Here is a 20,157-nt window from a genome sequence, read left to right as displayed (position 1 = left end):
TCAAATGATTCGAATCACTCGATTCCAACTTTAGCAATCTGATGGGAATTATATTGTACTTGATTCGAATCAACTAGTATTAAGCCGAGAAATATTTATTGTGAAACAATATGTATAAACACAAATTTTAATGAATGTAAAATAATAATTTTATTTAGACTTATTGGAATAAATTTAAATCATCTATCCTTATTCGTATTCATAATAATTACATCTGTTATAAGTTTGCTCGATATTATATTGCAGAAATTCGCAAGAAGAATTTTTAGAGGTGGATGGTGGAGAACCAGTTTACCGCAAATCGGTGGGAAAGTTATTTCTTCCGAATTGGGATTCAGGATTGTATTTAGGTATGTAATAAGGTTATCCATAAAAAGATTTTAATAACGTAAACTAGTAATTAGGCTTTATTCCTAAAGGCATATAGTGCAGTAAACGGAGCGTTTTAGGTCTGAATTTTTTTACTGTGCTCCGAATTGAATGAAATTTTGGAATTAGGTTCATCTTACCCTCAAGTTCAAAAGTGAAAACAATTTGGGTTCCGCCATCACCCCCCGGGGGGATGTCACCCTTCTCAATTGTGTAATTACATTTTTCCAAAATAACGTCGAAAATCGATAAAAAAACTAATTATAAGAAAAAAATGTCTCTTATAGTTTTTCAAAAAAAACTAATACTTTTCAAGTTACTGGCCACTAAAAATTCATATATTTTTGGCGTTTTTCTTTGTTTTTTTGCAAATATCTCCTAAAATATACTTTTTAACAAAAATCATGTAATGAACAAAATAATGTCAATGAAAATCTTAATAAATCTGTATAATATAAAGTATTCTAGGAATAATAATAAGCAAGATTTGAAAGAGCAAAGTCGTTTTTTATTTCGTTTAAGATTTAATTGTTGTATAATATTAAAAGCCATCTAGTGTCGAGATTTTACATTTTATGCATCTCAGGAAAATTGGGTTTTATAGTACTCAACATAAGCTTTAAAATGAGTGCTGTTACGAGTTTTTTTGCGTGTAAAATGAGTGAGATATCATGCAAATAAGAAGCATATACGATGTTTTTTTCTTTTGAATCATGTGGTTTAATAAGCGCCGTTTCCACCAGAATTAAAGTAATTCACATTCCATCTAGAATTCACTTCATTATAGACATCTTGATGGATTCTAGCAGATTCACTACTTTAGTACAAACTAATTTCAGAAAACTCACGATTTTATAAAAACTTTTTTTTCCAATTTGCGCGGCCGCGCAGTCTTTAAACATTCATAACTCTGTCAATTTTCGTGTGAAACTAGCTGTGAGTGGAATTCTGTCTTAAGGCAATTAAGGCATCGTGCCTCAAGGCAAATTGCTGGAACTTCCCGTACCAAAAATTATAATTTTTTTAAAAACGATTAACATTTTTGAAAAAAATTTACTTCGAAAAAATAAGATTTTTGACAAACAATTACTTTTTACTTTTAACAAATTACTTTTTTTTGAAAAAGAAAAAAATTTTTTTAATTTTTTTTTTTTAATTTTTTTTTTTGAAAAAAAATGTTTTCTTTATTTTGACATATTTTGAAAGATCTAAACTTTTTTTCAAAGCAATCGTACTGCTTTAACTGCATAAAGACGAAATATCAAACCGCGTAAGCGCCGCGTCGACGTCTAACGCGTAAACATTGGTACGGAACCCATAGGAATGTAAGCCAAAATTATACTTATTGTTAAAATCTCTATAAAATATCTCATAATTTGATGTGCATATGTCTAATGATCATTTTTGACCGCCAAATGGCATTTTTTTTTACTTTTTTCATTAGATCTCCGAGACCGCTGGACCTGCCTTTATGAAAATTTGATCGGTTCTTCACCTTATCAATACAAGTAAAATGTTTTTTGAATTATTAAAATCGGACGCTCCGTTCTCTTAAAAACTGAGTTACCGTTTTCGGCACTTTTTGCCCCGTATCTTTGGAACGGCTAGACCTGACTTCGCCAAAAACTAATCAGCACGTCTCCTTATCAATACGAATCGAATGTGTTTTGAATTATTCAAATCGGTTGATCCGTGTTCCCGAAATCGTCGACGAAAATTTGTATCCGCACATACATACACACACGTACATACATACATACATACATACATACATACATACATACATACATACACACACACACACACACACACATACATCCATTTTTTCTAAGGTATGCCAAAATATTCAGAAACCTCTGAAACGTAAAGATATATAAAAATTTTCATTTTCGATTTTTTTGCGATTACTATAACTTACCCTACGGGAAGTTAAAAAAAATAAAATAATAAGCCAGAAAAATTCCTTTGATTTTTATCTATATGCTTTTATACATATCTTCTATTCTTATTGAGATATAATGAAAATAATTTTGATTTTTAAAAAAAATGGAAAAAAAAGTTTTTATAAAATCGGGAGTAATTACACAATTGAGAAGGGGTGTCATCCCTCCGGGGGGTGATGGTGCAACCCGAATTGTTTTCACCTTTGAACTTAAGGGTAAGATGAACCTAATTCCAAAATTTCATTCAATTCGGAGCACAGTAAAAAAATTCAGAGGTTATACCATTTTTTCCTCTCCGTTTACTGCACTAATATTGCTGGATCTTCTCGTGTTGTAATAAAACATTCGAGGAAAAAATAATCAATAATAAACAATAATTGACCAATGGTTTTAAATATTTTACTATTCGTATTTTATAAACAAATTATAAGAGCTTATAAAGTAGACGACGTTTATATATATATATATATATATATATATATATATATATATATATATATATATATATATATACGTCGTCTACTTTATAAGCTCCATTTTATTATCCACTCAGAATACATTTGTTATATGTGTGTGTGTGTGTGTTTTACGGCAAATGTGCACTCTTGGTGAATGTGCACATTCCCCAAAACGCTAGGTGAATGTGGAGTTCTCAAACAATCAATTTAAAATAATGGTATACGTGCGTACTTGGATCGGTCTCATGAACATCTTGCGTATTTGGCGCATGCGCACTAATTTGTTATAGTAAAGTAGTAATATAGTGTATAGTGAATAATTAATATTAAATAGTTAATTGTTAATAAAATAGTAAATAGTGAATTGAGAATAGTTAAATAGTGAATAGCGAATAGTTAAATAGTGAATAGTTAATAGTTCAATAGTTATAGGTAAATAGTTAATAGTTTACGTAACTAGTTAATAGTTAAAAAGTAAATAGTGAAATAGTAAATAGTTACATAGTTAATGGTGAATAGTTATTAGTAAATAGTTATTAGTGAATAGTGAATAGTGATAACTGAATAGTTGAATAGTAAAATAGTGAATAGTGAATAATGATAACTGAATAGTGAATAGTAAATAGTGAATAGTGATAACTGAATAGTTAATAGTAAATAGTGAATAGTGAAAACTGAAAAGTTAATAGTAAATAGTGAATAGTGAAAACTGAATAGTTAATAGTAAATAGTGAATAGTGAAAACTGAATAGTTAATAGTAAATAGTGAATAGTGATAACTGAATAGTTAATAGTAAATAGTGAATAGTGATAACTGAATAGTTAATAGTAAATAAAGAATAATTAATAGTTCAATAGTAAAATAGTAAATAGTGAATAGTGATAACTGAATAGTTAATAGTAAATAGTAAATAGATAATAGCAAATATTGAATAGTTGTTAGTAAATAGTGAATTAAGAATAGTTAAATAGGTAATAGTTAATGATTAAATAGTTAATGGTTAATAATTAAATAGTTAATAGTTAATAGTTCATAGTTAAAATTCATAAATAATTAATTTTGAATTAGAATGAAAAAACGGGATTAAAAGTATTACATATGTTTCTCCTGGCTCTAAACTACCTCCATGTCAATTTTCATCTAAATCGGTTCAGCCGTTCGTGAGTTATGAGTGTTGTCACTTAAGCGATCCTCTTATATATATATATATATATATATATATATATATATATATATATATATATATATATATATAAGCTGGAAGTGTTGATACATTTGATATAATGCGAGCTTCATAACTAATTTTTAAAATATTTTATTTCAGAAGTTCTCGTAATTTATTGATATTTCTACAGGTGTAGAAAAAAAAAACTGGCGGGCGGGCCAACCAAATTCAATCGACTTATTCGAAAGATAAGGTCGCTAGGATGATCCGAATTGAATCGAATCATCTTAGTTACTCGATATTGTTTTCTTGCATTTGTTTATTACAAAAAATGTCCGGATATTGATATTAATGTAAATTAACATAAAAATATAATTTAAAAACTTAAAAATTAAATAATTTTTGTATTATAATGAACTTTTAACTTCCCGTAGGGCAAGTTATAGTAATCGCAAAAAAATCGAAATTGAAAATTTTTATATATCTTTACGTTTCAAAGGTTTCTGAATATTTTTGCATACCTTAGAAAAAATGGATGTATGTGTGTGTGTATGTGTGTATGTGTGTGCGGATACAAATTTTCGACGGTTTCGGGAATACCGATCAACCTATTTGAATAATTGAAAAAACATTCGATTCATATTGATAAGGAGACGTGCTGATTAGTTTTAGGCGAAGGCAGGTCTAGCCGTTCCGAAGATACGGGGCAAAAAGGATAACTCAGTTTTTAGGAGAACGGAGCGTCCGATTTTAAAAAGTTATTTATTTTTATTTATTTATTTTACAAGCCGTCGGTATAATAATATTATAATAAGGCTTAAGTCAATATTTTACAGGTTTAATATAATTTAATTAATTATTAGCTATTTTATTACTTATTTATTTATTATTTAATTTATTTACTATAAACTTATTTATATTTAGTTAATTTCAATTATTTTTAAATATAACTAGTTTGTTTGTTGCAAGTATTTTTTAAAAATTTAATAAGTATTTTAATAAGCTATACAATACTTTTACAATATAATTATTTTATTTAACAAATTTTAGGTTATTTTATTTCGTTTACAAATTTAAGTGTCTTATATTATTGTTATTATTATTATTAATAATAATAATATTATCATTATCATTTTTATTATTATTGTCAAGTATTTTTACAATATAAGTTTTTTTCGTTTACAAATTTTTAGTTATTTTGATAAAGGAAATATTTTGTTTCTCATTTTTTTAAGTGTTTTTAAATTATAAGTTTTTGGTTAACTAATTATTAAGTATTTTAACAATAACAGTCATATAAAAATATTAATTATGTTTTACATTTTTAAGTGTTTTTAAATTATAAGTTTTTAGATAAGTATTATTAAGTATTTTAATAATAACAGTCATATGAAAATAATAATTAAAAAAAAATTGTTTTTCAATTTTTTTAGTGTTTTTTAAATTATAAGTTTTTAATTAACTTATTAAGTATTTTAACAATAACAGTCATATATAAAAAAAGAAAAAAAACAAACAAAAAATAATAATAATAATAATAGTAATTTAGAAGTATTTTTGCAACAGAAGTATTTAGTTTCGAACGAATTATGTTGTGATGAGCATAGTAGGCATAGACATGGCTGGTAGGTGACATCAGTTAGTTTGGGCCCGTAGATTCGTAGGTATATTTGCCATGGTTGATCCATCGATCTTGCTGCTGCCTGTAATAGAGAAATTTTTTCTAGGGGGGAAAGTCGCGTTAATGATTAGTTGAGATTTTCGGGAAAGTAATTTGAAATATCGAAATTTAAAAACTCCAGAGGGCTACAAAAAATTAAATCCTTTAATGCATTACTTAGTACTTTATAAAATTTCTTATTATCAAGGGTGCGAACACGTAACGGCAGTTTATTTATAAATTGTATACCCATACTGCAGATAGTATTAGAGGAACCGTGTAGTTTATAGGGTACCTTTAATTATTTTATGTCTCGTATTGTGCTTGGTATTTGACATCGAAGACAAATTAAAAGTCTGGATTATTTTTTATGAAATTAAGTGTGACTAGAACAAATATACTCGGTACTGTTAAAATATTTTGTTTAGTGAAGATATTACGGCATGATGTCTTGGAGGATAGTGAAAAAATTATTCGAATTGCTCTCTTTTGCAGTTTGAAAACTTTAATTAGTTCGTTAGAGAAACCCCAAAATTGGATACCGTAAGCAATGTGTGAATAGAAATTTGCGTAATAAATAGAAAGTAAACTGAATATTCCGATTTTTTATTTAAGGGTTCGCAGGATAAAGCATGTACGCGTTAATTTGAAGCATATATGGTTCAGATCAGTTGAGATTCTTATTGATATATACTCCAAGAAATTTAGATACTGAAGCAAGGTCAAATGAATTGTTATTATTCGTAAATGAAGAAATATCATTCGCTACGCGCGTTGCAGTACAGAAAGAGATAATTTGGGTTTTGTCGTTGTTTAAAAGAAGATTATTTATATTGAACCATTTCGAAACGGAATCCATGACACTGTTTAATTTCATCACGAGGTTATCGTACATTCTAGCTTTGATGGTTAGACAAGTGTCAAAGTCACAAAGATTTGAGCAATTAGATAGGTCGTTAATGTAAAGAAAAAATAGGAGCGGTCCAAGAATTGATCCTTGTGGGACACCCATTTTGACGTTTAATTTCCTGGATATAATTTTTCCATCGGTGCTATTGTCCAAATATACGCTTTGAGTTCTATTTGTTAAATAAGATGTTAGTAATTTAAGCGACCTAGAACGAAAACCATACATTTTTAACTTATCAATGAGAATATTGTGAGATATACTGTCGAACGCTTTGAAGAGATTGCAGAAGACGGCGACACAATAACTTCCATCTTCAAATGAGTTAATAACATTTTGGATGAGGCTAAAAACCGAGTGCGATGTAGAGTGTTGTTTCCGAAAACCATGTTGGTTGTGAAAAAAAATTGTATTTGTTTAAGAAGCCAGAGATTCTGACGTGCAAAATTTTCTTAAACACCCTATCAAAAGAATTAAGAAGTGAAATAGATCTGTAGTTGCTCACAATATTTTTATCGCTTTTTATGAAGAGGGCGGATTTTTGAGTGCTTAAGGTGTTTTGGATAAACTCCCAGATCAAATCATTTATTAATACATATTAATAGGTTATCAATAAAGAGAAGATAGAATTCTTTAATGATGCATGTAGGAATTTCATCCGGTCCCGCGCAATAGGAAAATTTAAGAGATTTAAAAGTACTTATAAGTTCCTTGTGACAGGATATAAAGCAAAGCTATGAATATTTCTAACAATATACGAAACAGGTGAGCAGCAAGTGATGTTCGAGATGATGGAGGAAGTCAAATTTGCAGCCTCATTAACAAAAAAGTTATTCATTTCGTTGGAAATATCATTAATGTCGTTAATTATTACATCATTTATCGTCAAAGATTTAATTTCTACCGCAGATTTACGTTCAAGATTGAGTTCAGAATTAATGAGAGACCACATAGTTTTCTGACGAATGCCGTATTAAATCTTCGTTGAATTTAATTTTTGCTAGATCAATTAATTCATTAAACGTTTGCCTATATTTCAAAAAGTAAATTTGAAACGATAAAGTAGCATTCCGTTTGGATAGACGCACTAGAAATTTTAATATATTGAATGATATACATAAGCATTTTGGGGCCTGGAATTTTTTTGAAGAAGGAAAAGCTAAATTAAAGTTGTATAAAAAGAATGATATGAATTTATTAAATAAAGCATTGGCGTCATTACTATCCTGAAATACTAGGCTATCTTTTTCCAGTAAGGCTTCGAAACATAGTTCACTGGCTGAATCAAAAATTCTCGAGTAACTTATTTTATTGTTGGATGGTTTCGTCTTAGATGCAATCGCAAGGGATATACCGTAATGATCAGATAGGGTGGTGTTTGTGACAGAGGATTCAATGAATTGTACATTAGTAAAAAAATTGTCGATACACGAGGCCGATTGTGGAGTTACACGAGTCGGAGAATGAATCAGATTAAATGATTGAATTGAGATCTTAAAATCATCTAACAATTTTTATTTTTTATTAAAATGGATATTAAAATTACAGCATAAAATTATTTTATCGTATTTATTAGACAGCTCATTTAGAAGATCGGTAAATACTAATTGAATAAATAAGACCATACTCAAGAGATACTGGGATAGCACAGTACTAAAAGATTTTTTCAACACAACTAGTCGTTGCCCAAATTGGTTTACAGGCATATCGATCTGAGGTAAAAATACAAACATCGCCATGAGAAAAAATTTGTCGACAGAAGTAGGATTGCAAACGAAAACCTTTTAGTTTGACCAACTAAAGTTCAGATTTTTTGAGCCAATGTTCAGCAAAACACAAGACATCAAAATTTTGTTTTTTTGTGATTACTTCAATTTTATTTAATTCAGGGGATAATTTCTGTATATTTTGAAAAAAAGATGTTTATATTAGAATTGCTATTCATGGGGAGAAATTGATATAAGTTATTGTTAATTCTGAAAGGAATTGTTTGGCTCTAAGGAATTGATTGGCTCTGAAGACTGCGAGCCACAACAAGACCGATTAGGGCCCCTTGGCATTATTGCTTTGGCCAACAACCTTGATAGCTTCACTTTGCTTCTAAGAAGCAAGTGCAAGTCATGTCTGGTGTAATCCCTCACTCCAATGCGGCGATTGACATCAAACACCCGTTTGAAATTCCTAGATGGAATTCCTAATATTGACTTTAAAACATCAATTATGACATCACCGACAATGTTTCTTAATGCCTGTAACGCATATCTAAAAGAAGGGGCTTTTCCACGGAAATGGGAACAGCAAAGATTAGTGCTTCTTCCCAAAGGAAAAGAACCACCAGATGAACCATCATCGTACCGTCCGATATGTATGCTGGATACAGCGGGTAAAATTTTTGAAAGAATAATCTACCAAAGAATAGATGCAGTAGTTGATCCAATCCTAGCAGACAATCGTAAAGGGCGATCAACTATCGATGCTATAAACTTGGTTGTTAACACCGCCAAGGAAGCAATTGCAGGAACCAGATGGAAGGGGGGTACGAAGAAGTACTGTCTTGTAGCTACATTGGATATAAAAAATGCTTTCAATTCTGCAAACTGGGATTGCATTATGAATGCACTCCGTGACAAGAACGTGCCAGCACACCTCTGCAATATAGTCGCAAGCTACTTTACAGACAGAATTCTAATGTACGATTTACGCGATGGTACAGAAGAATATAATATAACAGGAGGTGTGCCTCAGGGCTCTGTTCTAGGCGCTTCGCTGTGGAATATTATGTATGATGGCCTTTTGAGACTAGAGATTCCAGAATGTGTGAAACTAGTAGCATATGCACACGATGTTGCCATAGTAGTAGTTCCCAAACAAATTGATGAGATCGTAAGTCTATTTGATATAACACTTAGAAAAATTAATCGCTGGATGAGAACAATGAATCTCCAATTAGCACAACAAATAGTGAAGCTGTTCTTATCACGAGTAGAAACACAATAGAGACCATTAAGCTAAAGATATGAAATCTAGAGAGCACGTCAAAATCTCATGTCTGTTACCTTGGCGTAATGCTTGATGCTCGATTGAATTTCGATCAACAGGTGGAACACGTTAGTGCTAAGGCGTCAGTAGTTAGGACGAGACTTGCTCGACTAATGCCTAATGTTGGAGGCCCTAAACAAAGCAGAAGGATATCACTATCGTCAGTGGTTACTTCGGTGCTGACATATGGTATCTCCATATGAGCTGATGCTCTTAAATCTCAAAAATCGAGGAGAATGGCAGGGCCCATATATCGTCTGAGTGCTATAAGAATTGCTTGCGCAATTTCAGGAACTCTGCCTCTCTTAGTCTTAGCAGAGGAAAGACGGACAATTTACCATAGAAAACATCAACAACTGAGTCCTGAAAAGTTGAGATTAGAAAAGCGGCAGAACAGCATTGACCGATGGCAGCAACTTTGGGATGTCGCAGTGAAGGGCAGATGGCGCATCGTCTCATTCCTAACATCAAAGTCTGGCTAAGTCGAAAGCATGGCGAAGTAAATTATTATACTACGCAAATGCTATCGGGGACGGCTGTTTTCGAGCCTACCTACACCGCTTCAAGCACGATAGCTCGCCGGATTGCCCATATAGTTTGGGCGAAATCGAAAATGCTGAGCATGTGTTTTTCGTGTGCCCGCGATTTGGTGCTCTAGGGGATGATGTGGAAGAGACATTGAGACGCAGAATTACCCCAGGTAATGTTGCTGAAGTGATGCTGACAAGTAAAGCTGCTTGGAACGCCATAGACAGATTTGCGAGAGAGGTATTAATGGACATGCGTTCTATAAAAAGAGAAAGGGCGAATGGGACTTCGCCCTTTTAACAGATGAATATAATGTTTATGAATTATAACATTGATTATAACAAGTAAAGAATTATAACATTCTAGATCCTCCCCTCACGAAGTAATGCCTAACAGCGGTTTCCGTGGGGATCAGAGGCAAGGGCAAAGCGGAGGTTTTAGTCGGTATTATACCAGGGCGATGTCGAGTCCGACATACCCAGACAGAAGATCAGTCTGGGATGCATAAATGCATTTCCTTCGCTATACAAAAAAAAACACACACACACATACACACACACATGCTTTTTCTAAATTTGGTCTCATTCGAATGGATTGAAACGCCAAGAAAACATAAAATTAGCAAAAATGATTTTTTGATGAAAACATAAACTTCTCGTGCAAAGGTCACAACAGTGAACAACGCTAGCGCTAGGCACGTCCGTTCGCTTCGAGTGTCAAATGACGAATGATGATATTAGTGATATTAGTGCTATCAAAGAACCCTTTATTTGAATTGTTGACTGTCATAACTTGAAATAAGTTAATATAGTCTTTTGATCAATTCCAAAATTTGGAATCTTAGTTTAAATGACCTAAATAAAATTAATTTCCAATATAAGTTTTTTGATTGTCTCCAAATTCAAGATCTTAGTTAAATTAAAAAACTTAAATAAAATAATAATCTAATTTAAAATAATCTAGAAAATGTTTTATAAGTACCGATGAGTTCTTTCAGAGCAAAAAAAGAGTGCTATAAAGCCAAAAAGCGCATTTTTATATTAACATTTCAAACAAGCTGATATGTTGAGTTTCTAATAACACTTGCGGCCCGTGTAATAACGTGTTTATGTATAAATAATACTGCAAACAAAACTGCTTACTTCAATTAAATAATATTTATCTAAAACATCTTATTAAATATAATTGAGCATCACCTGTCAAAAACATTTGACATTTGACGTATGTGTAAATTATGTTTCTACAAAAATTCGCAAATTAAAAATGTAAAGTTACTCCACGGTTTGCAAGTAATATCTCACCTTTTCCACAACCTCTGGATTAACATGCATTTTTCAAGGCTAAGACTGGCCAAATCCATACAGCCATTTTAATGTTGTACCATACCTAACATAATACCGAGCTCTATTTTTATATATAAGAATATCTGACCCGGCAAACGTTGTTTTGATTAGTATTTCTAAACAATTTCTAGAGAATCAAGAAAATTAATACTTTATTTTAAGTGTAGAAGGAAGAAGTGTAGTTTGAATCAGGTAATATAAAAACAATAAAACCCCAAAGTCTACTTGTTCAATATTATATAATTTATATTAATATGATTTGTTTGCTCATATTTTGTTTATACAATCTTTTTTTTTTTTTTATTCATTTATTATTTTACAGCAATCAGAACAGTACTTATATTCTATGAGCTGCATTGCTTATATATATATATATATATATATATATATATATAAACTAAAAAGAATAAACTAAATAAGAATAAATAAAAATAATAACATAAAAATAGTAACTAATAATAATAGTAATATATAATAATAGTAAATAATAAAATAATATAATAATACTACAAAAAAAAAAAAAAATTAAATTAACTTAACTAACGTATTTCGATGATTACTCTAAAAAATATAGAAATTGTTCCATTAAACAATTTGATAGATTAGGATATTATCCATTGGTGATTTACGCTTGAGCCTCCTGGAATGTGGCATCTCAAGCAGTTGTGCAACTATTTTATTTGGATGGGCTTCTAGTTTTTGAAAGTGGTGGACACTGAAGTTTCTTATTACTTCCTCGATATATAAAATATTCAGATCGTCATGTATGGTCTTGTTACTGACGAACCACGGGGCATCAACTATCTGTCTGAGTATTTTTGATTGGGCACGCTGCATTAATGCTATATGAGACTTGCTGGCACATCCCCATAATTCAATACCGTAAGTCCATATAGGTTTTATCACTGTTTTATAAATTAATAATTTATTTTCAAGGGATAATTTTGACTTGCGTCCTAATAGCCAATATATTTCTGCAGTTCTAATTTTTATCGCTTTTACTTTTGAGCAAATGTGATCTCTCCAGGTCAGTCTACGATCAAGATGCATACCCAAGTATTTGACACAATTATTACTTGGTATTTTTCGTCCATAAAAGTAAACACTTGGGCATGTTGACTTGTTGAGAGTAAACGAAATATGACTCGATTTACTTTCGTTGATTTTTATTCGCCATTTCCTTGTCCATTCCTCAATAATATTAAGATGGCTTTGCAGATTGCTTGATGCAACAGATGCATCGATGTGTGTTGAAAGTACTGCAATATCATCAGCGAAAGTTCCTGTTATGGTCGATTGTAATGTTGGAAAGTCACTTGTGAATAGAATATACAGTAAAGGGCCCAAAACACTTCCCTGTGGAACACCTGCTTCGATTTGATGAGATGCTGAAGTATTTGAGTTAACGCGGACTCTAAATTTCCTACCATCAAGGTAGGATTCTAGAATATTGTAATATCTACTTGGAAGTAGAGAGCCAATCTTGAATAAAAGGCCTTTATGCCACACCTTGTCGAAAGCTTGGCTCACATCTAGAAAAATCGCGGAGCAGAATTTCTTAGCCTCAAAGGTATTATTGATAACGCTTACAATTCTATGGCACTGTTGAACTGTTGAATGTTGGTTCCGAAAGCCGAATTGGTGGTCTGGAAAAATATTTGTATTAGCTAAGATGTTATGGAGTAGCAGTTTTTCAAGCACTTTCGAGACAATAGGCAAAAGGCTGATCGGTCTATATGAAGAAACCATGTTTGGATCTTTCCCACTTTTATGTATCATTTTTACTATGGATGTTTTATAGAAGGTTGGCCAGTAGTTTAATCTTATTATCGAATTGTATATATATATGAGTTAATAGGATAAATCCCTTCTTTGGCATTTCTTTAAGCATTCTTGAAGTCACCAAGTCAAATCCAGGAGATTTCCTATTCTTCAGTTTAGCAATTTTTTTAACTATCATTTTTAAAGAGAAGAAGTTTATACTGTTTTCAGAGTTCACTAAGGTAAATGAAGTCAAACTGGTGTCCGCTGTATTTGAGAGATCTGGATTAGGTTGAAAAACTGAACTCAGATATTCAGCAAATAGATCAGCTTTTTCTGCGTCACTTCTTGCCCAGTGTAGGTGATTGCGCTCATCCCATCGAATAGATGGATTTCTAATTTGAGGTTTTTGTTTGTGTTTAATAGGATTCCAGATTGAATTATCAAATCTATTAAGATTTGATACATACTTGTTAAAGTTCTGGTTGGAAATCTCTCTGAGCCTCAATTTAAGCCTGTTGCTTAAATTATTAAAAATATTTCTATCCGAAGGTAAATGACTTGATTGCCATTTGCGTCTTGCTCTCCTTTTATCTGCTAATAAATTTTTAATTTCCAATGACAGCGATTGCTCTTGCTTGACGGTTGTTTTTGGAGTAGCTATTACAGCTGCTGCATGAAGAATTTCGTTAAACTTGTCAACAGCGTGGTCAATCTCTGCTGGATTTTTTAGACTAATTTTGAGATTTATCTTCTCTTCTATTTTACAACGGTATAGCTCCCAGTTAGTTTTTGTTGAATGAAGTCTAACAGGATTACAGACGTTCATAATAGAAAAAGAAATAGTGGCAATAATCGGGGAGTGATCTGATGAAAGATCATAGCTTGGATTAACATCAGTATACTTGGAATTTAAACCTTTTATTATAAAAAAATCCAGTAAATCCGGCTTCTTTCTTATGTCGGTAGGCCAGTAGGTTGGAGTTCCTGTGGAAAGAGTAGAATAGCATTGTTGATCAAGAACTTCATAAAGTGTTCTTCCCTTTGGATTGATCAGTCTTGATCCCCAAAACGTGTGCTTGCTATTAAAGTCTCCGCCGACAATAAATTTACTTCCAAGCGACCCAAAAAAATCAGAGAATTGTGAAGCGCTAATCTTATGCCGGGGAGGACAATATACTGCAGAAATAGTTAATGGAAAAGAAGAAAGTTGAACTTGGATTGTTGTTGCTTGAAGGAATTCTTTGTCATACTTTTGGAGTTCATAATGAGAAATGTTGGACTTGATCAATACGGCTGAGCCACCGTGTGCTGTACCATCTGGATGACATGTATGATAAATATAGTACTGAGGAATAAATAAGTTGGAGTATTTAGTGAAGTGGGTTTCACTTACTAGTAATATATCAATTTTATTTTCATTAAGGAACACTATCAATTCATTTTTATGCTGTAAAAGCCCATTTGCATTCCATAATCCTAATCTTAGAAATTTGAACATTATTTAGGTTTATTTATAAGCGTGGATAACATGTTTATCATCATTGTGTTTTGCTGCATGAGCTGATGGAACATACTTTTGAACTCATTCAAAAAATGGAAGAGACTTGAATTAATACTTTCTGAAATTTCTGATTTACTAGATTTGATTGCTTGAGCATATGACATATGTTCTGAATTAAAAAGATTTTCATTATGATGATTGAAAGTAGAATGTTTTGCATAATTTGGATGATTATTCGAATAATTTTGATTAGTCGCACTATTGCTATTGGTGTTTATTTTAGGTTTACTGTTCAAGAGGTTTTTATAAGTTAGGCAACCCCTATAATTTGCAGTATGGGACTCTTCACAATTAGTGCAAAATGCAGGTAATTCTTTTGATTTTGTACATTTTTTACTCTCATGTTGATCACCACATTTTACACACCTAAATGGCCGGTTGCAGTAAGATTTTGTATGACCATACATTTGGCATCTACTGCACTGTGCTATTTCTGATGATCTCATTGGAGGTTCAAAATGCACAATTTGATTTAGGATTTTATTTAATTTGAAGATATCGGAGTTATTGCTGCTGGGCTCTAAATCAACATAAAACATGTTGAGTGGTAATTTACTTCTAAAGTGAATAACATTTGTTATATTCCTAACTTTATGCCCAAAAGTTTCAATTGCTGTTTTTAGTTCTGTAATATCGGTTGAGTAATGCATATATTTCATGACCACTCTGTATGCTCTTTCGCTGCTAATCTGATAGGTATGAAAAACTGCTTTACGACCTCGGAGATATTTAACGAGGTTTTTATAATCATCAACAGAAGAAACAATAAATTTGATTATATCATTAGGAAATGTTTTAGTGGTAAAATTTTTGATATTTAGAATAGTTTTGATTTCATCAACCATACCTCGGAAATCAACCACACCGTAAATAAAAACTGGTGGTGGCAAATTTTTTTTTTGATATTTCTGAAACAGCAATAGGCTCTTTGTTTGTTAACACGTTGAATCTATTTGTTAGTTGAATTGGCTGATCTACTTGTCGGTTTGGACGTTTCCTTTTAGGACTATCAACAACTTGCCAAGGAATGGAATTATAATAAGTTGAGGGCTCGTTGCAGGATTCCATTTGTTCTTCATTCATGTTGTTATTGCATATTTTAGGATTTACGAAATTACTTGCTGGCTGTGACTCATGTAAAAGATGTTCACTTTCGGGACTGCAGTTAAGCACTTTATCAACTTCAACTAACGGAATTGGTGGATTATATGGTTCATTTTGCATAATTATTAATTATGCCTTAATTAACAGTTTTTAAATTATATATTCAATGAACGAAAATAAATGTACCCTTACGGGTACATTTATTTGATTATTATATAACACTTCACTATTAAATTCAATTTATATTTCACTTTGGATGATAACAATGTTTGTTTACACTAACGTGAGGCACAGTATACCTGGCCGAAGGTTCGAAGCGAACTGAGGTCAACTGATAAGAAATAAATATTGAATATTTATTGATCCGATGCTACCTGTACGGCAGTTGGTTTCGAACTGACGTTTATACAATCTGACTGGAAGTTCTATCCACTTTCTATAGAAAAAATGGTATAATATAATTCAAGTTTTTTTGGTCTTTTGATTTATAGTCTTTACAAACTCCAAATAATCGAATACTGATTATGTTTCATGTTTATAATATTTTTTTAAAATTCTGGATTTTGCGTATAACTGTAAATAATACTGTCATGGACTCGCTTTTATATTTAATACTTTTTACTAATAATTATAACATATATAGGAAAGGGTATTTATGTCATTTTATATCTGTGTGTGGGTGCTCACCCACGAATTCCTAGGAATACTACTGTCAAATGTATAAGCTCACAACTGTCAAGACTTCATCATTGTAGAAATGTGTTTTTTCATAAATAACATAGGCGGAGTAACTTGGGACGGCTAGGTGACAAACAGCTTCAATGTCTTATTTTAATTTTAAAGGTATTTCACAAAATATTTACATTATTCAACTAATGCAGAATATAAATTTTATGTTTTTTTTATACAGATAACACTGTAAATATTCTTGATCTAGTATTTTGTCAGAAATATTGACCAGCAGATTTGAAATAACAATTTATATAATTTGCATTTTATAAAATTGGTTTATTTAACTTAATTTACTTTTTTTCTATTTTTTATTTTTTACACCTTTGCCAGGGTTATCGTACAGTTGGTCCTTTTCACTTCACCCAGGTGGTTATATAAAAAAAAACTGTTGAATCTCACTTAAAATAAATATTACAGTTTATAAAACAATTGAAAAACGTAGAGTTTAAATCTATATTAAGATCTCGTAAACTAAATCGCAGTGCTCGCAACCGACAAAACTAACAACGATAAAAAATACTTTTGTTATGAATTTTCAAAGATTACCATTAATCTACCGATAGCAACATCGTAAGAATTAAGGTGATGACTGGTTATACATTTTTCCCCTACTTTCAAATATTGTTGTTGAACAATTCTTAACTTTACTGATTTTTGAGATATCGGTTTTTATTAACCACGGACCTTCATTATTCCCATGAATTTTTCCATCCTTCGATAAATTTATAGCCAGTTTATTCTTCAAAATTAGTGCAAAACTAGTGGTGTATGGCATCGTGTCTTGAGGCAAATTGTTGGAACTTTCCGTACCGTAACGAAATGTTCGGGGAATATTAAATGTTTTCAAATAGATTATTATAAATATTGTAACATTGTCTAATATTTATAAGAATTATATAAACACAATTGCAAAGTTGAAATTCATTTGTTTAAACTATATTAGAAATTTAGTCAGAATTAAAATTAAAATCGGAATTATTTTCGATATACAAAAAAAATTGAAACAATTTTTTTCCAAAAGCAATTATTTCGTTAAAACAAGCAGAAAATTCTTTGGATCATTCAAATCGGATGAAAACTCGATTTCTATTTTCTGCACTCTTTGCTCCGTATCTCCGTAACGGCTGGACCTGCCTAAAACTAATCAGCATATCTCCCTACCCCTACCAATAGGAATCGAATGTTTTTTGAACTATGCACATCGGTCAATCCGCGCGCCCGAAAACGTGGACAAAAAAATGCGGACATACAAAACACACACACACACACACATCCATTTTTTTTAGGTATGCCAAAATGTTCAAAAACATTCAAAACGTGAAGGAATGCAAAAATTTTCATTTTCTATTTTCGGTTCATTACTATAACTACCCTAACGGGAAGTTAATGGCCAATAGGTGAAAAATTGTGTTTAATCAGGATAGACCAGAGCACACACATCGATAGGGACTCCTCAGAAGCTCCGGTGGCGGGAGATTTTTATGCATCTATCTCATAGTTTGGAGTTTACACCAAAGGATTACCATCTGTTTCTGTCTATGGTGGTCAGTTTTGCTGATGAAAAATTTAAGTTTGGGAGTTTTATTGTCAAACTAGTGGGGTGTATAGCATCGTGCCTAAAGGCAAATTGCTGGAACTTTCCGTACCGTAACGAAATGTTCGAGAAATACTGAATGTTTTCAAATAGATTATTATAAATATTGTAATATTGTTTAATATTTATAAGAATTATATAAACTGAATTGCAAAGTTGAAATTATTTGTTTAAAGTATATTACAACTATTGTCAGAATTAAAAATAAAATCTGAATTATTTTCGATATACAAAAAAAAAATGTTCTTGAAAAAAAATTAGATTTCTTTTTACCTAATAGGTTGGTGGGGCAAGAAGGACCAACTGTATCTTTACCTTAGCAAAGACGTAAAAAATAAAAAAAGTAAATAAAAATTTAATTTTACTTAAAAGACGATTTTACAAAAAATAATTTCAATTGATAGTTACTCCAACCCTGTTCAAAATGCACCCATAAGTTTTTTATTTTGTATTAGTAGAATATTATAGCTACCATATCGCAAAATCTCTTTAAAATAAGAAATAAAACATTGGATCTGTTTGCCCTCTGGCTGTAAAATTTTCATATTACTCCATAGGCGGGTTAAAACGGGACCTTATTGTGTAAACATATTTGTTTTATCATATATGAAATATATATGAAAAATATATTCATTTTAAACATATTGAAAAAAAAATTAATAAATTCGAAAGATAGTAGTTATGAAAATATTATTCAGAACAATAAAAATAAAAATTATATTTGCTGAATTGCATGTACAATTTCTCTTGTTTTAGGTGGCGTGCCCGATTTGCAACAGAGTATCGGGCATAGGTATCAAGTTGGATTTAACGGATGCATATCAGAGCTTATATTGGGAGGACAGTTTGAAATATCTTTAAAACGAGGTTTATCACAAAACGTGGAATCCTGCGCTACTTAAAACAGGCTATTACGAAGATTTTAAAGTAAATGCCTATTTTTAGAGTGTTTTGTGCGTGTAAGGATTTTATTTTGTTTAATGTGAGTGCAGTGACTATTAGTAATCTAAACCTTATAAATTAAGACTGAAATTCATTAAATTATTGAAGCAGCGCATTGCAAAAATAAATACCATATATATATATATATGTACAGAGAGCAGATAATTCATTGATACTAAGAATTTATTACAAGGTTATAAATTATTATTAATTAAGAGTAGTAAAAATTCTAAATAAATTCTTGACCGGCAGTACACATCTAGATCATTTGTCAAGAAAGTACTCGCAACTATTTATATATTTGTAATTATTGGATTCATAGAGTATTCAAACATGTAATGTGTACCAAATAATAAGTATATAAGTAATATAGAATATACAATTAAATTAATTACAGCGCGTACACATTTATTGCAGATAAAATTGTAGGTTACTTAATGTATGTCAAAACTTTTCTTGATATCACGTTGAGAAGCAATCAAATCAGTACGCTTTTTGAATAAGTACATTTTTTAATGTTTTAGGAACTTTTAGAATTTGGCTTGTGTCTATGTAGCAATAGTGGTTTCTTTTATTTCATTTTTTATTTAATAAGGATATTCTTATATGCATATATATATATATATATATATATATATATATATATATATATTGATAGTTTCTTTTCCGAACAGTAAATCCAATAATAAAAAACAATTTGTTTTTTGAAGATGTTTAATACGACGTTTCGGAACTAGGTACGTTCCATCATCAGGTTTGTTCTGTCAAATACAATGTTTTTTAAAAATATTGATTAACATTAATTAATGATGGTCAATACAGATTAATTAGAAAAAAAATTATAAAGGAATGGATTATGTACCGGGGTAAAGAGTAATAAGAATTAACTAAAAAAGGTTTTATATAAAATTGAGAAGCAAAAATTATTTACCTTTGTCCTTTATTTGTCCTCTCTACAAATATCCTCGAAAAAAATCGAGTGTTTTTAACAAAAAAATATTAGTGATATGGATATATAAATTATTACAGGTAAATAATTTTTGCTTC

At 30.8% G+C, this 20,157-nt stretch overlaps 1 protein-coding gene across 1 annotated transcript in view; it reads left to right on the top strand.

Annotated features, from left to right (window-relative positions):
* LOC113371384 (pikachurin-like) overlaps positions 1-19,070 on the top strand; it is a 315,983-nt gene extending 296,913 nt beyond the window's left edge. The window contains exons 15-16 of the mRNA XM_026612012.1: positions 247-350; positions 18,925-19,070. Coding sequence (XP_026467797.1) covers positions 247-350; positions 18,925-19,070 — 250 coding nt within the window. The remainder of the gene's footprint in view (positions 1-246; positions 351-18,924) is intronic.
* Positions 19,071-20,157: the final 1,087 nt, after the last annotated feature.

The sequence above is a fragment of the Ctenocephalides felis genome, unplaced genomic scaffold (assembly GCF_003426905.1).
Source record: "Ctenocephalides felis isolate EL2017-DRISC unplaced genomic scaffold, ASM342690v1 CF-g0.4_SCAFFOLD_01492, whole genome shotgun sequence".
NCBI classification, from domain to species: domain Eukaryota; kingdom Metazoa; phylum Arthropoda; class Insecta; order Siphonaptera; family Pulicidae; genus Ctenocephalides; species Ctenocephalides felis.
Note: the sequence above shows the minus strand (reverse complement) of the source record. Positions and strands in the feature narration are given on the sequence as shown.